This window comes from Dendrobates tinctorius, unplaced genomic scaffold (assembly GCF_039654945.1).
Source record: "Dendrobates tinctorius isolate UK_male_01 unplaced genomic scaffold, ASM3965494v1 ptg000250l, whole genome shotgun sequence".
Classification (NCBI taxonomy): Eukaryota; Metazoa; Chordata; class Amphibia; order Anura; family Dendrobatidae; genus Dendrobates; species Dendrobates tinctorius.
Genome location: NW_027361917.1, coordinates 34,665,393 through 34,685,800, shown reverse-complemented (window position 1 = coordinate 34,685,800; position 20,408 = coordinate 34,665,393). Strand labels below are relative to the sequence as shown.

Below are 20,408 nucleotides of genomic sequence, written 5' to 3'. Positions count from 1 at the left end.
CAAAAAAAATTTGGGAAGTTGTATCGCCATTCTCTGAGACCCATAACATTTTTAATTTGTGGACAAGGGAGCTGTGTAATGGCTCATTTTTTTGCAGGACAAGACAAAGTTATTATTGATACCATAGATGTGACATTTTGATCGCTTGTTACAGCATTTTTTGTGGCTTTGCAGTGACCAAAAAAAAACGTAATATTGGTGTTCTTGATTTTTTTTAACAATGTTTACTGAATGGGATAATTATTTTTATATTTTCATAGTTTGAACTTTTCTGAATGCAGTGATACCCCATATGTGTATTCTTTTCATTATTTTTTAATGGGGAAAAGTTGGGTGATTTGAACTTTTATGTTTTTTTTACTTTTTTCCTATTTTTTAAGATTTTTTAAAAACTTTTCACTGTACTTGTTAGTCCCCTTAGGGGGCTTGAAGCTGCGATCGTCTTATCGCTTGTGCATCACTGCATATAGTAAAAATAACGGTTTCCTTAGAAGCCTGGCCACAGTCAGGGTTTCAAATGAGCTCCGTTGGAGGCAGTTCCTGGCTGTAACACACAGCCATGTCCTGGCGGGTATGGGGTCATGGGATGAGCCTGCTCCAAACACCTGCTTCCGACATGCGCCATACATATACGCTCGATGTTGTGAGGGGGTTAATAAATCAGGGCCTATAGCTTTTATTTAAACTCTTCAGCATAAGTAAACCTCAACTACTATGAAGCCAGAAATAAAATAGATAAAGTAATTCAGAAACCTCCAACTGGGAATACTTGGCTAAAAATAAATGTAATCTGCATATTGCTCTAAAAACAGGAAATCTCAAATTTGGAAGTACTTTTCACTAGGACAAAAACAAAAACAGCACAGCAACTTACGCATTAATGAGAGTCATTGCACACGGAAAAGCTTAGGCAACCAGCCAAATCCTGCCTGATGACATAAGCCAACGATTTTAAATAAAGTTATTGTGCCATGTGTCTGAAAAGGTGGCGTCCTTATAATGACCCATCTAAAATCAAGGGGAAAAACAGCATTATAAATCTTAATATAAATACATTGTCAATCTTACTATTTATACAGAGAAATGAGAAGTTGTTTAGAAATAGAAGAACAAGAACATTGTTTAGATGGGGAACCAGGATCCTTCCTTTTTTTGTGAATTTATCTGTTGTAAAAACCTGTGTGATTACACTTCTCCAAACTCTTGTAGAATTCCTATTGTGTATTTCTCAAAGACTTTCCCATATTAAGAAGCTTAATAGGGTTTCTGTCTAAATAGCTTCATGCTAGTGATCAGCTGATTACCACTGGTCCTGTAGCTCGGAAACATGATGATCAGCTGATTTTGGCCATAAAAGCTGCTGGTGGGCACATATGTGGTGTGTGGTATTGCGATTCCCATACTAGTAAGCCAGACGTTGCATATGTTCAGTCTGTTGAGCTTCTTTTAACTGCTTCAAGTTTCCAAAGACCTAAAGAAGTGACCTGACCTTTGGAAGCTTCTCATTAAAATGAAGTGACCTGACCATTGGAAGCTCCTCATTAATTTATTCAATACAATTTAAATAAAAAGTCGCAACCTAAAAGGTGTTGGAAAAAATGACTAAAAACACACAAAAAAGACGCTTTAGAACAAAAGATGCAAGCTTGATTTTAAGTGTCTTCTGCCTGAAAAACTCCCCTTTTGAAAGTCTAATGTCTTTAGGTTCAAAATGGGTTTTACTGACAGTTTAATGTGTACAGCTGCCTCTGACTGATAATTGCCGGAGATACAAGTATTTGGCATGTTAGATTTCAGACTGCAGATCTTTTTCTTCTATAAGAGGTACAATGCCACCAAGCAAGCATTTCTGTATATTGCATGGTAGGGCTAGATGGCTGCCGGCCAAACGATTGGACAACTATTTAACCCCTTTACCCATGACCAGGCCAATTTTTATAATTCTGACCATAGTCACTTTATGAGGTTAATAACTCAGGAACGCTTCAATAGATCCACTGATTCTGAGACTGTTTTTTCGTGACATACTGTACATCATGATAGTGATAAAATTTCTTTGATATGACTTACACTTATTTGTGAAAATAAGAAAATTTGGCGAACATTTTGCAATTTTCAAACTTAAAAAATAATATTTCCCACATGTCTACTTTACGTCAGCACAATTTTGGAACCAAATTTTTTTGTAAGGGAGTTATAAGGGTTAAAAGTTGACCAGCGATTTTTCATTTTCCCAACAAAATTTAAAAAAAAACATTTTTGGGACCACATCAAAAAATTAACATTTAACTTTTTTCACCAAAAATTTACTTCAGATCCAAATTACTTTATTTTAACAAGGGTAACCCCAAATTTGTTGTGTAATATCTCCTGAGCATGCTGTTACCCCATATGAAGGAGAAAACCACTCTTTGGGTGCACGGCAGAGCTCGGAAGGGATGGAGCGCCATTTGACTTTTTGAATGTAAAATTGGCTGGAATAATAGACAGACGCCATGTCATGTTTGGAGAGCCTCTGAAGTGCCTAGTGAAAATACCCTACAACTGACAACATTTTGGAAACTAGGCCCTTCAGGGAACTTATCTAGATGTGGTTATCACATTGAACCCTCAGGTGCTTCAAAGAAGTTTATAGCGTTGAGCCATAAAAATAAAAAATCATATTTTCACCACAAATATGTTTTTAGCCCCAAATAATGCATTTTCATAAGGATAACACGAGAAATTGCACCATTCAATTTGTTGTGCAATTTCTCCTGTGTACGACGATACCCAATATGAGGAAGAAAACTACTGTTTGGGCGCATGTCAGGGCTCAGAAGGGAAGGAGCGTCATTTGACTTTTTGAATGTAAAATTTCCTGGAATCATTAGCGGATGTCCTGTTCCATTTGGAGAGCCCCTTATGTGCCCAAACAATGGAAACCCTTCACAAGTGACCCCATTTTGGAAAGTAGACCCCACAAAGAATCTATTTAAATGTATGGTGAGCATGTTGAATCCCAGGAGTTTCACAGAAGTTTATAACGTTGAGCCGAGAAAATAATAAAGTCACATTTTCCCCACAAAAATGTTATTTTGGCCTCAAATTTAGCATTTTCATAAGGGTAACAGGAGAAATTGCACCATAAAATTTGTTGTGCAATTTCTCCTGAGTACGCCGATACCCCATATGTAGGGGAATACTACTTTTGAGGCACAGTGCAAAGCTCAGAAGGGAAGATGCGCCATATTGGAGTTCAGATTTTGCTGGAATGGTTTGAGGGTGCCATGTCACATTGGCAGAGCCCCTGAGGTGCCAGAACAACATAAACCCCCTATATGTGAACTCATTTTACAAGCTTTAAGGGCATGTCACACTAAGAGATATCGCTAGCAATATCGCTATAACTAGTGACGCTATAGCGATATTGCTAGCGATATCGCTGTGTCTGATACTTATCTACGACCGGCTCCCCTGCTGGTTATCGCTGATCGCGTGAGAACAGGCTGGACTGTTTCTCGTCGTCAGCTTACTGCGGCGCTTCCTGCTGTGACGACGAGCGACGCGTGGAGCCGGGCGGGAGGACGCAGGATCGCCTGGTGTGACAGGTAAGTAGCGACCCCCTTCCCCAGCGATGTCGCTGGTGAGATCTGCCTATGTGGCAGCTCACTAGCGACCACTTAGCGATGTACCAGCGACCCTGACAGCGTCATATCGCTGGTCGGGATCGCTTGTACATTGCTAAGTGTGACAGTACCCTTACTCCCCAATGAATTCATCTAGGTGTGTAGTGATCATATTGACACCACATGTGTCTCAGAGTTTTATACTATTGAGCTGTAAAGAAAGAATAAATTACATTTTACCACTAAAATGTTGTTTTAGTTTTTAATTTTTGTAAGGGCTAACAGGAATTTTTTTTTTTACAACAAACTAAGGTCCATTTTTTCCTGAGTACACCAATACCCTACATGCGGTCAGGAGATATTTTTCAGGGCTAGTGAAAAGCTCAGAAGGTGAGGAGCGCCAGATTTAACTGTTATGGTTTGCAGGTGCCATGTCCCACTGGGAGAGCCTATGAGTTGTCAGAACAGCAGAACCCCTCATAAGTGACATCACTATACAAAGTACACCTCTCAATAAATTCATCTAGGGGTGCAGTGAGCATATTGACACCACGGGTGCATCACAGAATTTTATACCACTGGGCATTGAAAAAAAACACTACATTTTTACCATCAAAATTTTGTTTTTCCGCAGATTTTACATTTTCACACAAGAAGTGGGTAAAAATGGCACCATAATTTGTACCCAAATTTCTATTTGAATGTGGCAATACCTCATATGTGGCTTTACAATACTGGTTAGCCATACGGAGAGACTTGGGAGGAAAGGAGCGCTATTTGCCTCCTGGAGGCAGGTTTTTCTAAAACTGCTTGGGGACCCTAATTGCTAGAAGAGAAGAATCTTCCCTTAAGTGACTCCATTTTGGAAATTTTATCCCTTTGGAAATTTATCTACAGGTGTAGTGCCGATTTTGACTCCATGGGTATTTTCCAGAAACAAGCAGCAATGAATGTTGCTGAGTGAAAATTGCAAACTGCCATTGTAGTGACCAGTACTCTGTAGTGACCAGTGTATTGCAGTCACCAGTACGTTATGCCCAGCCCGTGCTTCTGGAGACATGCACCCATAAGTGAGGTGGGCTCTGGCTCTCATCGCTTCAGAAATGCCAAACATGTGGACGCTATATGTAGTTGCTTTTTTGTAGATTGAGTTGAAGCTTTTATTGGGAACATTTTAAATAACGTTTGAGATCACATTTGTCCGGCGCTCTACGCTGAGCACTTACTTTGTGGCTTCCTTCTAAATGGGATCCATTCACTATAATGAGGCAGCAGAGTTACTCTGGACTCTGTCTGGCCTCTGTTCAGCAATGTCCCATGTCCTTCTTTTCATAAGTGCACAAAACTGTGGCCGATGACACTTTTATGCAATCCTAAAAAGACGGACACCGCCGGATCACAGGTCAGACGGAGTCCATAGTGCCTCCATCTGCCTCATTATAGGGAATCTTCAGTCGTAAACGCTCAGCACAAAGCACAGGATAAATGTGCACCGAGGCTTACGGCGATCTTTGGGAGACAGAATGAAATAAACAACAGCATTTGAAGAATTGGTTTTATTTATTTTTTACACCGTTCCTCATGCAGTATAAGTGATTAGGCGACTTTATTCTTCAGGCGGGTGCAATTATAGAGAAACCAAATTTATCTCAGGATTTATATCGGGTTTTTATGTTTGGCTGCTGTCACACACTAAAAGACGCTTTTTATTGCAAAAAATAGTTTTTGCCTCACCAAATTTTGAGAGCTATAATTTTTCCATATTTTGGCTGACAGAGTCACATGAGGGCTTGATTTTTGCAGGACGAGTTGACGTTTTTATTGGTACCATTTTCAGACACATGACGTTCTTTGATTGCTTTCTATTACAATGTTTGCGAGGCAGAATAAATGAAAACAGTAATTCAGGATTTTTTGGGAGGGTTTATGTCATTCCATGTGTGGCAGTTTTATTCTTCAGGTCAATATTATTACAGCGATACCGCATTTATATATTTTTTTATGTTGTGGTACTTTCACACAATAAAAACTATTTTACAGAAAAAAATTTGCATCGATATAACTTTTTTATTTGGAACTGTATGGCAGCTTGTTTTTTGCGGTACAAGATGACATTTTCAGTGGTACCATGTTTATTTATGTCTTTTTGATTGCATTTTATTCCACTTTTTGTTCAGCTGTATTATGTTTAAGCATTGCTTTCTGCATTATTCTTTGCCTTATTTTTTATTTATTTTTTATAATGTTCATTTAAGGGGTTAACTAGTGGGACAGTTTTATAGGTCAGGTAGTTCCGGACACGACGATGCTAAATATGTGTACTTTTGTTTTTTATATATTTTTTCATGCAAATATTTAGTTATGGGTACAATATCTTTTGATTTTTTATTATTTATTTTATTTTTAAAAAAATATTTTTACAATGATTAAAATTTTGCTTTTTTTTACTTTTTTTTAAACTTTTTTACTTTGTCCCACTATGTGACTATCATTTTTTGCAATCTGATCGTTTGTATAGCATGGGGATGCAGAAGCACCTCTATGCTATGCAAACTGTCAGCCCTGTCCTGACTGAAAAAGTTGCTGATCATGCACTGCGCAACTTTCCTAACTCTGGTGGCCCGGATGTCGAGTCACCATGACAACGATCGGACCACGCATCATGCCATGGGTGTCTGATTAAAGGAAAGAGAGGCTGTCATCCCATCCCTCTGCTGGCTCCCAAAATGCTGCGATCGAGTTAGCGAGTTAAAGTGTCGGGATCGGCGCAGGACAACTCCAGGCACTTAGTGCCAGGTGTCAGCTGTTAGAATCAGCTGACACCCAGTGGCGATTGCACGCACACAGGCTGTGTCTGCACATTATCGAGTGGACGTGATAATCCGTCCAGCGTCAATAAGTACCAGGGGTTAAAGAGAACCTGTCATGAGGTTGACCGATATGAGATAGGGCCACCCACCTTTTAGGACTGATATACAGCATTCTATAATGCTGTATACAAGCCCCAAACCCAACCTGTAAGACAAGAAAAAGACCTTTTATTATGCTCACTTGCGGGGCGATCCGGTCCAAGGGGTGTCGCTGGTCTTGGTCTGGCTCTTCCCTGCTTATTGCAATGCCTTCCTACATCTTTCTTCATGTGCATGACACATCCCTTCATCATCCATACAGTTTCCCCGGCATCGCGCTCATGTATATCACGCCTGCTGTATATCAAGCCTGAAAGGTGGTGGCTGTATCTCATATTGGTCAAACCTGGTGTCAGGTTCCCTTGAAAGCATCTGAGGGGCTTTAGTCAAACACTTGTTCACCTGACATATATAGTTTGTGTTGAAAATAGCAGTATCTGCCTGAATAAAAATAACCACCCATCTTGTGCTCTAAATAAGCCCTATTTTGAGCATAAAATTCCTGACACAAAAATTACCCCTACATTGTCCCTCTCTTTCATACATTGCCTCCACATAATCTTCTCCTATAAAATATTTCCACCACACTATCCACCTTAATATATTAAGACTGCCACACTTCGCTCCCTTGTGAACTTTGACCCCCACACTGCCACAGCTCCTGCCCCCTCTCTGAAATGAAGCATCATCAGTGTCGCTCATTTTAGGGGCTGAGCTAGCCCCTGCTGAGTCGGTGCATGCTATCATTGCGATGTGCACAATCACAGTGTGCCCTCTGTTACCGGCTCAGATGAGCAGTACCGAGCCATCAACACAGAGGAGAGTGCACAGTGAGCAGTGTGAGGATACCTGGCAACATGCAGAGAACAGTCCCTCCTCCGCAAATGACCATGGGGGTCAACGCTGATCTCTGTATGCCAGGTACCCTGGCACAGCTCACTGACAGTGTGTTCTCTGTGTTGCTGGCTTGGTATTGCTGATCTGAGGTGGCAACAGAGCGTGCGCTGAGATTGTGCAGATCACACAGTACTCAGCGTGCAGGGACAGAGCAGGGACTAGCCCCACCTCTGAATTGATGACGCTTTATTTCAGGGAGGGGGGAGAGGCTGTAGCAGTGACCACAGCCACAGTCCCCTGATAACTCTTTGTTTGAGTATCCCAGGATGAACTGGGATTCTCAAACGAAGTGTCATAAAAAAATGAAGTAAGGGAAAAGTATATATGTAGCTATCCTGTTATATAGTGTAGTTAGGGAACGGTAGGGAATTTTTAATGCAAGTATATTCAAAATCAGTTTAAATTACGGCACTAAGTAGATTGGGATTTAGATGAAAATTTCTTTGACCTTCGGACCACCCTTTAAAAATGAACTTACTGAGAATTTTTTAGTGAGGTCATTCTGATGGTCTATTTGCAACAATTGTATCTGTTTTTTTCTGATCTGCTCTAAATTGATTTATATTCACAGTCAGATCACATCAAATATGAATGTACATGGAAAGAAAGAGCCTGTAAAAGCCAAATGGTGCAAAATTTTTTTTAGTCTTAAATTCATTCTAGCAAAAAAAAAGTACCGAAAATGGGCTACCCCTACAAAGCAACCATGGCTAAATTAAACTAATTGTTATGTAATCATTAAATGATCCATAGGATGTCTAGTGTTACATCTGTAATATGGACTCCAAAATGGTCCAGCGCTGTGGCCATTTCTTAGTGACCCACAGAATCCAGCAGTGTTCAGAGACTTTTTATTTTGCTACTTGCAAAACCAAAGCTATAAATGAAAAAAAATTATATTGCTTCTTGACATTGATGTGCACATTTTGTTGACGTACACTACATTGTATTCTGCTCGGCCATTAGGACTCTAACATAATATAAAAACCTCAGTTCTTGGAAAACTAATACAAGAGGAACATAGTGTCCGGTACATCACATCTGAGGAGCACCTTTCTTTTAAACAAACAAAATTATTGTTGATAACCTATTAAAAAAACATGTTCAGTCAAGGGTATGATTGCATAAGCTTCCATAATTATATTACAGCTCCATTATGTCTTTTATCGGCATGCAACTGGATAATGACATGTTTCAGTAATCAGCATTTCTTTCTGGTGTTTTTCTTAGTTTTATTACTAAGAATCTATCATTAATAATTGTTAAGGTGACATGAAAGCATTTTTCTTGGGTGGTATACAATATGCATGATGGAGGAAAGTATAAAATGAAGAAAATATAATCAAAACTATGAATATTGTAATGTTAATATCTATGGAATGCTAGACAATTGAAAAACATGGTGTTTGAAAAGTCCAATTTTGAAAAAGTACAGTCCTAAAGTTGAAACAAATATGGCATGTGAACATAACAATGCATACATTTCCTTTTTGTGTTTTAGCAAGGACATAAAGGGACCTGTCATCTGATTCATGCAGCACTATGGGCAGCGCGCCTCAGAGATCCGTTTTCTTCTTGCAGCCATATATGTTTCACTCTGAACTGGTGCAGCGTTTAAACAGTGGCTGGGTATGTTGAGACTAGACTTCTCCCTTCTCCCGCTCCTCTATCCTGACAGGTCTCAGTGAGGGAAGAGAGCCTCTGCGCACCTGCCTTTTAGACTACTTTTCCATCGCCCAAGCTGACGATTTAAAATATTTTTTTCTGAAACGCTGCAACATTTCATATTGGGACGGTCACTGATTTGAGGTTTACAGATGACAGTTTCCCTTTACTGTTTTATTTTTACTCTATTGATATAAGTAATTATATTTTTTATATGAAAATGATGTTTGAATATTTGTATTTTTAATGGCATGCCTACCACACTGGTAGCCTATATGGTCCTTATTGGACTCTTGGAAAAAGGTGGGCCAAACCAGGGTGATTACATCCATATTATTACAGGGTAGGAAAAACCTACCCAGATCCCCTTCAATGGAGGAAGTGAATTACTAGCAACCAAAGGGTGTGAAAATGACTCCAGGGTCATAAAACAGGTATAGAGGGGGAAAAAACACCAGACCATTTTCTCCTGGGAAACAAAGACTATAACCATTGAGTTCTCTCTTAGCGCGCATGCGAATTGGTCTGATCTTGTACCACAATGCTCGGACTGGCTGCAGCTCTCCTGACAAACCTCATAGAAATACATCAAGTTGTCACTTTTGGGTTGGGTGCGCCGCAGCCAGTCCATGTATTTCAGTCCAAGTTCAGACCGATTTGCACGTCCATCTGAATGAGCCCTATCATGTGTATTGTATGCTGAGTATTGTTGAAAAATATTATTTCCTTAGGACATCTACTTGGGGAAATCTCTTTGTTCACATTCAACTTTATTTTTCTGTAATTGTTATATGAATTAATTAATGTATATTACATTTTATAATTGTAAGCATCTGAATCATTGATGTTTTTGGTGGGTTTACACTAGTCACCCTTCTTGAAGCCTGTGAAGACTATGAAATGGAAATATCCAAAATCTATTATTATTGGAATATGTTCACTTTATATTGATTACAAGTGATCTTGATTTGTTGCTGTAAGTTTATATATTAAAAGTTCATCCTTAAAAAAAAACATTTAAAACATTTAAAAGACATATTTATTGATTCATGCCTGGGCTGCTGGATGATATACGGTAACTAATGTACAAAGAATCTGACTTAGTATTGCTTTCAATAATCAATTATCCAACTGGGAACTGCTTCACAACCGTTCATGTCCTTCATGGTAGATTTTGACATCATGGTAAAGCAACTCTGATTAATGAGCATATCATAATTGACCCAGCAATAGAACAGTGGGGGATAAATAGATTATGAATAGTGATGAAAGATGCATGAATTTACAAATTGGCGGAAATAATGTATTTCTTGCTGATTATTCTAGACAGTCTTTATTTCCTTGCGCTTTGATTGAGGGGAAGTTGAAAGGGGCAAAGGAAGACTAAGTTTAGTTTACTAGTAGATAAGGGAAAATGGATCGATATTTGTATTCAACAGCAGCATGTTGTGAATAAATTCATAAATAGAATATAAAATGCATTATATTCTCTTTCTCTAGACATTTTTTTTAAATTTGTGGTGGAATTTAAAAAAATTAATACATTAATTCATAAAATTCATAAATTAACACCATTGTTACTCTGCCAAGGAAACACTATGGGGCCAATTCAATAAAGTGTTTAAGTCACAGTATTGTTTCACAAATTGGAAGTTGCACAAAAATATTCCAAGTTTTGACATTTTCACTCCAGTCCCAGTCAGCTACATGTGGACAAGGCAACTTTTAGGTGGATTCATAACTGGCTTAGTGATCGGACCCAAAGAGTGGTTGTAAATGGCTGCACATCCAGTTGGAAGAATGTCTCAGGTGATGTACCACAGGGTTCTGTCCTGGGCCCTGTATTGTTCAACATCTTTATCAGCGATTTAGATGAAGGAATTGAGGGTAAACTGATTAAATTTGCTGATGACACAAAGCTAGGAGGGATAGCTAATACTAGAGAAGAGAGATAGAGGATTCAAAAAGATATAAATAAACTGGAGCAGTGGGCAGCAACTAACAGAATGGTTTTTAACAGGGAAAAATGCAAAGTACTACATCTGGGCAATAAAAATGAAAAAAGCATATACAGAATGGGAGGAATAGGGCTAAGCAACAGCACCTGTGAAAAAGACTTGGGTATACTAATAGGCTAGCTCAAGGACTGATTACGAGTCAACAGTGTGATGCAGCAGCAAAAAAGGCAAATGCAATTCTAGGATGTATTAACAGAAGCATACAGTCTAGATTACGTGAAGTCATTATTGCCCTCTACTCCTCTTTGGTCAGACCTCATCTGAAATACTGTGTCCAGTTTTGGGTGCCACATTTTAAAAAAGACATCAACAAACTGGAGCAAGTTCAGAAAAGAGCAACCAGAATGGTGACTGGTCTGCAAACACTGTCTTATGAGGAAAGGTTGCAGGATTTGGGAATGTTTAGCTTGCAAAAGAGAAGACTGAGAGGAGACTTAATAGCTGTCTACAAATATCTCAAGGGCTGTCACATTGTAGAGGGATCATCTTTATTCTCATTTGCACAAGGAAAGACTAGAAGCAGTGGGATGAAACTGAATGGGAGGAGACACAGATTAGATATTAGAAAAAACTTTAATACAGTTAGAGTGATCAATGAGTGGAACAGACTGCCACGAGAGGTGGTGAGTTCTCCTTCAATAGAAGTCTTCAAACAAAGGCTGGACAGACATCTGTCTGGGATGATTTAGCGAATCCTGCTTTGAGCAGGGGGTTGGACCAGATGGCCCAGGAGGTCCCTTCCAACTATACGATTCAATGATTCTATGAGCATGGTGGGATGAGGGAAGGCAATGCCCACTTATCAAGATTATGAAAGATTACTTTAGTGGCATTGGTCCAGAAATATACTACAGTCCTTGACTTGAACTTGTATGATGCGCCTAACTCATTAAGTGGCGCGTGCATTGTAGTCCAGAGAGTCTACTCATTAAGATCGATGTGCAATGGGAGCCACTTCCGTTATGCCCCTTACACTGGGTGATCACAATTACTAGCTTATTTACTGCCTGAGATTATAATCCAGTATTGTCTGTTGATAGCAACTCTCCATAGATCTCAACAATCTAGAAGTAGGTTAAAGAGATATGACTTTGTAGACATGAGTTTTTTGGATTCTTGTGCTATGTTCAAAACACACTTGTGATCTACTTCCCTTGTATATGGCTCAATAATTTCCTAATGTTTATACTGACATACCTACAGACTTGATTTTTCAAAACTATACCAAAGTGTTTTGGGCCGGAATACATTGACAAGCATAAAATATACTGACAGTACAATCGTACACGTTTAAAAATGCATATGGGTCGCCCTCCCCAGGGCCACGGGGTACTCAGTCCCGGGCCGGTATCAGTCGGACGTGTCACAGCAGCGGTGACCCAGACCGTGGCCCTGGGCACCCAAATCAATGGGGGGAGATGTGTGAATGGTGGGATGTAGTTAGATGAATAGTTCGTGACGCCACCTGTGGTGTTCGGCAAGGGAGGTGTTAAGCCGACGCTGCAGACAGATCCTCTGGGACAGATGGTGTGGTGCAGCAATGGTGGTATAGCCCTCCACAGGCAGGGCTGTTGTCCCAGGGCAGTGTAGATGTGGGGACACTTAGATGGTATAGTGTCCGGCGCAGGGGGATGTAGCAGTGCCAGGCGGAAGGAAGCAGGAAGGAATGGAGGACACCAGGGCATGTAGTTCCAACGCTTTACTCACAGTCTGTAGTGCCCGCTTCTGTGCCGTGTCCTCCGGGTCAGGGACTCAGTCAACCTCCAGGCAAAATGGAATGCTCCCTCCACGCTCTGCCAACTTATGTGCCTTTTCTGAACGTCTCCTCTATAGCGCCTTAAAGTGTGAAGATCTCCTAGTACTGAGTTACACTGGAGTTTCTCCTAACAGATGTTCCCAAGAACTCTACTTGCACGGCAGACAGCTGTAGCCTGCTTCGGGGATTCCTTACTCCTGAATCCCGGCTCTCTATTCGTATTGCTGTTGTGCCCTCTAGTCTTAGATGGGAGTAGTGCATTTACAGCCCACTACTCCACCGGTGTCTGCTGCAGAACCATTAGTGTCCATACAACCTCGGGGACTGGGCCCCGGCCTTGCGCTTAGAACTTCTAGGCAGGGTTCTTCCTCTAACCCACGTCCTCTGTGTTGCCTTTTACTCCTACGTTCCGTACTTGTCTTTCTCTCTTATGGAAGCTCAGGCTTAAGCTCAACATCTTTCTCCTTCTTTCCTTTCCCATGCCAGCTGGCTCAGGTCACTGAGGCAGCTGCAGCACTCCTTCCTCCATCCCTTCTTCCAGGGATCCCCACTCCTCTCCGAGTGGATTCCTCTCTCCCTCTCCTCTCACTACTCTCTGACTGACCTCAATCCTAAAACATCCCGCTCTTCTATGTGTTCTCAACTCCACCCACCTCTCAGCACGCCTAGTGTTCCAAGCAGGGAACCACCAAAGGTGCTCTGCCTCTCACTAGGCAAAAGAGCCGCAATGTGGTTATGCTGAACTACTCTATTGTATGGGGTGCGAGTGTTGGAACGTGGTCAGGAGCTCCCAACTTACCTGGATGGTGGGGCACCACACCTTAGGAGAAGGTGCAGTACCTCTGTGGTGACTTAGCCTCAGGGGCGCCACACATACATTGGGCCGTGATTGGACTTATAAATGGTTCCACCTTTGCTTTATTTCTAGGAACTTTATGCTTGGTTATTACTGTTTTCTATTTCAATGGTGTATAAATACTATATGAGGCTAAATCAAGTAAGATCCTGCTTTCCCCCTTTCCCCCTTTAAGGGTTTCTTCTGTTTAATCTGTTCAGGACTAGGCCATCCCTCCCCCTACCCCCCAACATCCTGACCAGGCAAATTTTTAAGTTTTATAGTACATGGAAAAAAGTTCTCATTTGGATATTCAGATACATATTCCCTTTTTTGCTGACATTGGGGGAAAATGTAAGTAAAAATAGGAATTTTTTTTCATGTTTTTATTTTTAATTTTGTTTTACAACTAAAAAGGACTACTAAAAAATTAAATGATGCTCTCATTTCCATAGAAATTACTGTATTTTTATATATTGTACCTATTTTTTCATCGGGGGATGGGGCTGTAAACTATGATTTATAGTAGCAGCGTCTTTTTTTTTGTTTTGTTTTTTATTTTAATTTTGCTTTTTTTATTTATGTCTTTTTTCATTTATTTTACACACTGCACTCCACATAAGGCCTATAACACACTTGGGGGACATTTTAACATATCAATATGTTCTTTTTATTGCTGATTTCCCCTGTAACTGGGACTGGTGTATCATCCCCAGTTAAAGGAGAAATTCGGATTTCTGGCTGCATAGCAGGGCTCAGTGAGTTCTTGCTCTCAGTAGTACTTGCTCTCTCCTTGCATCCAGTGGTTGTGGTCTAACAGCAGCTTCCCACACCCACAGATGCGTAATCTTCTGCAATCTGATTACATTACACAGATGTTTTAGAACATCAATACAAAAATTAGCGTGGACTGCCTTGACATTGATATTCTACGGTCCAGAAGTAGTTAAAATTGAAGGCCTGTCAATATTAAATTAGTGGGGGTCTAATTATTGGCACCTCAGGTTTTAAAGGAAATGGAGTGCTCAGTGTGAGCTGCTTTATTGCTTACATCACTTTACAGCTCTTTCCTTGTAGCATACAGCTGCTAATAAAAGTTCCAAGTAGATTGGTGGGCACACCAAGAGTAGCAGCTATGCAGATCTAGTATTGATGGCTTTTCCACATTTTGAAATCTATATCTGTATATTTCTCTGTAATCAAATCCATACGATAATGCTTATAAAATATAACTTTGATGTCTTTTTTCGATGAATCAGTAGAATTATGGGAATACCAAATTTGTGCACTTTTGTTTAGATTTTCCTACTTCAGAACAAAATTCTATTTAAAAAAATAATAATGAGAATCTTGCCCAATTCCAAAGCTAACAACATTGTTAATTTTCATTTGATGTAGCTCTAAGAATCTCTTTTTTTTGCACTTTTCTTGGTACCATTTCGTCATTCATACTCTATCACTCTTTAATCATTTTTTACTCTGTTATAAGAAAACTAACAGGCTAACAGGATAATTTTAGTTTGAGTTGTTACTGGTGCAGCAATTTTTTTTCTCACCAAAAATGTTCTTGATCTTTTTGTTCCATTTTTTTTAGTCCAGGGGTTAAACAGTTCTATGGGTTTAAATGACTGATATCAGAGTTATCTCAGTTCCATGACGGCAAGTAAAATGATGTTATTTAGAGTTGGCGCCCATTGGTAGGGATTTTGTAAAATCTCCTGCATCTGCACTATTGCCTTTATACAGTATAATAGTATGTCAGGGAACATTAACAACCTTTCACACGTGATATATTACAGGGTTTAATCAATTTTGTTACATATGTTGACTAAGTTGACTCACCTTTCAGGCCACTATTAACAGTCAAACTGCTTTTGTGCTTTTAGTGTGTGAACACAGCCTAAAAGTGCTTGAGAAATATTTCATTGAAATATCACATTTTATAATCCTCTGATACATCATGTATACGTACATGTATACATTGATGCTTCTTATTTAACCAATTTAATATGTAATTTTTCCTTGAACTTTTGATCTTTTTTAAATTATGCATTACAATATCTTTTGCCATATTTTATAGGTCTCTTAAATTAAGAACACCTTCGTATGTAATATGGTATTTGGAGAAGTATGAATTTTGAGGACTAAACAATGGGATCCAGTACATTTCGAAAGGCTGCAACACTGGATGAACTTCTGTATACTTGCATTGGGATGTTTGGTATGTTTGATACAGCTCTGTGTCCATCTAGTCTGATATAAGGCATTTTTATTACGTACTGCAAAGTCAAAAGTTACGCTGATCTGTAAATGGTGTAGCAAAAAAAAGGTCAAAACCCCAGAATTATATTTCTACCTCAAAATTAAATCAGTAAAAGTATCAGCTCAGGGTGAAAAAAATAAGTCCTCACAAAATCACATATCCCAAAAATTGAAAATGTTATTGGTCTTGGAATGCGGGGACAAAAGCAAAACATTTTTTTAACACCTTTCTGATTTTTTTTCACCACTTAAATATAAAAAAAAAAACTATACATGTATGGTAGCGTAATTGTACTGACTTGGAGAATCATATGACAGGGTCAATTTTACTGTATAGTGAACATAAAAAAACTCCAAAACAATTGTGGGTATTGCACTTTTTTTGCATTTCAATGCACTTGGAATTTTTTTTCCTGCTTTCCAGTGCATCACAAGATAAAAAGAATGGTGTCATTCAAAAGTAAAACTTGTTCCACCAAAAAATAGCACTCATACAGTTATGTGGACAGAAAAGTAAAAAAGGTAGAAGAAAGGGAGCAATAAACAAAAACAAAAAATGGAAATTGTCTGAGGCGTGACAGGGTTAAATCCCATTGTCATGCTATTCTCCTTCCATGCCCTGTGATAAGCATACTAGTGTTTCAGTTTTGCTCAGTGTTCCTTTAAGTTTTGTGTTAAATGGGCATCACATTTCCAGTAATATCTACAAAGTTACAAAGCATGTCATGGAAGCTGATATTTAACAATAAAACTGTGAACACAGAATCTACAATTAGTTTTATTTGGGACTTGTGTTTCACACCTAATCCTCTGAAGAGAGCAGTAAGTCACGCATGTGCCATTCACAGCTCTATTTCAGTAGGCGAGGAGATTTTTTCCCCCTTCTTTTGCCCATTATCTGTTCTAAATAACAGTGCAGACAGAATATAATAAAAAATATGGACAGCCAAGTCCTAATTGATAATATAGAATAGTAATAATAAAAAATATTAATTAAAATAATCATTTTCTTTATTTCACAGATGAGAAAGGAGATTTGAATGAAAACAACCTACTCCCAAGAAGTGTGTTATTAATGCATCGTTGGTATCTGTCTTCTACTGAACTTGCAGGAAAACTTCTCTCTATATATCCTCTCTAAAGTTATACACACAGATTTAGTCATGACCAAGTGAACACTCCCTGTAACTTTACATGTCACCCATGTAAAGTAATGGCAGTCCACGTACGTCATGATCAATGCTGCGCTCGCCAAAATGGGAGTGGCTTTAATAAAATGCTTCTTCACAAAGCGGTGCCCAGAGAGGAGCAATCCCTGTACTAATGAGAATGATATACCGTATCGGTCAAAAGTTTGGCCACACTTGTTCATGTAATGATTTTCCTTGTTCTTGTTGGAATGTGCACATTGCAGATTCAGACTGAAGACAGCAAAACCACAAGGAAAACACTGAAACAAGGAGTAAAGAAACAAACTTGAATATGTTTTAAACCTTAGATTCCTCAAAGTACCTCCATTTTACAATGGTATACTTTGATGACGGCTTTACACCTCTTTGGCATTTTCTCTTGTAACTTCATGAAGTAGTCACCTGGAATGGATTTCAATGAAGAAGTATGCCTCATCAAGCGTTAATTTGTGGAATTACTAGCCTTCAGAAAGTGTTAGTGGCCATCAGGTGTGGTTTTTAGAGACATTGTTGGTTCATAATTCCATATAGTGCGGAGTCCTATACCAAAATTTTTCTAAGTCAGAATATGAAGAACCACTCAACTAAGTAAAAACAAATGACAGAACATTATTATTTTAAAGGGAAACTGTCACCAAAAAAAAAACAATTAACTTGCAGATATGGGGTTAAACTGCAGATTAATATCGTTACTAACCTGACTGATTCCTGTACTTAGTCGGACGCTGAAGGGAGGAAAATTAACTTTATTCCCCCTGGCAGCTTTGGTTTTCAGTCACGGGGGTGGTGCGAGAGCTGGTTCAGTCACAGGACTAAGTATACAAAGCGGTGACTGTATCCGCACCCCCTGCCCTGACTGACCATTGGTCTGCATCGAGGCTAGCTGTCAGTCAGTGCTGGAGGTGCAGTTACAGCCGCTCTATATTCTCAGCATGGTGACTGAACCTGCCCTGGCTCTGCCCCCGCAACTGAGATCCAAACGCTGCCGGGGAAAATAAAGCTCATTTTCTCCCTGTGCAGCATTTGGCCAAGTGCCAGCGCTGGGCCGTTTAATAATGCTATTGAGATTATTGTTACTATCCTCCATTTTTTTGTGAGATGCAGAAAAGGTGATCAGATGGTTTTTATGTGTGTGATGCCCACTGTGATTCATGGAGGAGGTGGAGGTGTGATGGTGTGGGGGTGGTCTACTGGTGACACTGCTGGTAATTTATTCCAAATTCAAGGAACGTTACTCAGCATGGCTACCACAGGTTTCTACAATGACATGCTATCCTATCTGGTTTGTACTTGTTGGGATGATCTTTTGTGTAGCAGGACAATGACCAAAAACACACCTCCAAGCAATGTCTGGTCTATTTTGACAAAAAAGCATGGAGGAATGGTTTGGACTGGGTAAGGCAAAGTAGACAAGAAGTAACTTTCACCTCTTGGAACTCATTAAAGACTGTTGGAAATAAATTCCAGGTGACTACCTAATGAAGCTGCTTGAGATAGTGTGAAGGGGATGTCAAGCTGTCATAAGAGTAAAAGGAGAGTATTTTGGAGAATCCAAGGTTTAGCAAATATTCTAGTTTGTTTCACACATGTTTTTTCACTCATTGTTTCCATGTGTGTTCCTTCATGGTTTTGTCACCTTCATTCTGTGTCTATCTACAATGTGCACATTCCAATAAGAACAAGGAAAATGAACAGGTGTGTCCAAACTTTTCACCAGTACTGTATAGTAAAAAAAAGCTTAGGTGTTAAAAAATTTGAATGTCTTTTTTAAGATTCTGCAGATCTATTTGACAGCATCATTTTATTGGCCAAACCTCTCAAAAACACTAGACGACTCTTTCGAATGGCTTGGCTTGAAGGACAACTATACTTGCTTCATACTAACTCATTTATAAGAAACAAAAAAACAGGAAAAATGCCTATTCACTAATAATCAATCACAGTACCGATATTCTACAGGATGCAGCAGGCCTCCTTGGTAAAATGTGTAGACAGCATAGGTGCAAAATACTGATGGAACAACGACTCATGAGAGGGTGGTTGCTTAGTTCTAAAAATGCCCACGGAGAAGGCTTGAATAAGGTGACAGAAACACATATATGCGTGTAGTGAACCATGGTGACTTACAGCCTATTAGTCATGCTCTTATTATTAGATCAGACGAGCTGCCCAACACTATGTAAGTACACCCCACAAGTATTAGCACCCTATATACTCCACCAACATTACAAGGCCTGGTTTCAACCTGCAAGGATGAAGAAGAATACATGAGGTATTAGTTGCTGTTGTGACTCAAATGTGAAAGCTAGCAATCCGCATCAAGGGTCCTCATTGTTTTGTGACTCACTACTATAAAATTCATTTGCCGTTGTGGGGTGCACTTATATAGTGTTTGGCACCATGCCTGATTTAGTAGTATGGACACTGTCAATAGGCTGTTAGCCAGTATGGTGCATTACATGTATATATGTGTGACTGGCACCTTATACAAGCCATAGGCGTTTGTCTCTATAATATTAAGCCTCCATCCCCCCACCAATGGAGGATAGGTGTGTGAGTGGTCATACTTCAGTATTTTGTGCCTGTGTTGCCTCCACATTTTCTTACTGGGGTCTGTCTACATCCCACCATATTTTGGTATTGTATCTGGGTATTGGTCAATAGGATTTTTTCTGTGATTAATTTTTTGGGGAGATTTGAAGTCCTTTTCAGTGAATAATGACCCATTTCCCCACTTTATATACAGTAAATTACTCCCCTGATCTATAACAAGCACTTTTTCCTCTTTGCTTCTTATAGTGGTCACAGATATAAAGAGTTTTCCATAATCTCATATGTTCATATTAAAAACATTCAAATTTTCAATCATTGTTAATCATTGTCAATAATATTCTTTAACCTATGCACTTATCGAAATGCCAGTGGTGAAAACTGCAATGACTTGCGTTTGAAGACATGTCACTTTATGAGGTAATGTAATTTGCATAAAATTATTACTGTTACTGATTCACAATAACTTATTGGGGTATACAGAAGATGAAACTTATTTTTAAAAGGTTTCGGACTGGTCTCCACAGCTTAAAAATTTATTTCCATCTCCAAGATCCTATCCCACAATGTGTTAGGTGTAATAATAATAATAATAATCTCAGCAAATACCTCCTATTAGAAATGTAGTATAGTTCTTCAGATTTGCTATGTCACGCTACCCATGTGCAGGACATTGTAATAATTTAAGCATCCATAGTTGGTTTCTAATCGTTTGTGC

General features: G+C 39.3%; 1 protein-coding gene across 2 annotated transcripts in view; it reads left to right on the top strand.

Annotated features, from left to right (window-relative positions):
- The window catches only part of RASGRP3 (RAS guanyl releasing protein 3), a 301,226-nt gene that overhangs the window by 106,182 nt on the left and 174,636 nt on the right, over positions 1 to 20,408 (top strand). The window contains exons 2-4 of one of the 2 annotated variants that reach the window (XM_073557604.1): positions 15,769 to 15,909; positions 16,973 to 17,078; positions 20,048 to 20,110. In XM_073557604.1, the coding sequence (XP_073413705.1) occupies positions 15,840 to 15,909; positions 16,973 to 17,078; positions 20,048 to 20,110 (239 nt within the window). In that variant the 5' untranslated portion in view covers positions 15,769 to 15,839. Of the gene's footprint in view, positions 1 to 15,768; positions 15,910 to 16,972; positions 17,079 to 20,047; positions 20,111 to 20,408 lie in introns of those variants that run through there. The other variant, XM_073557603.1, reaches the window with a different exon arrangement.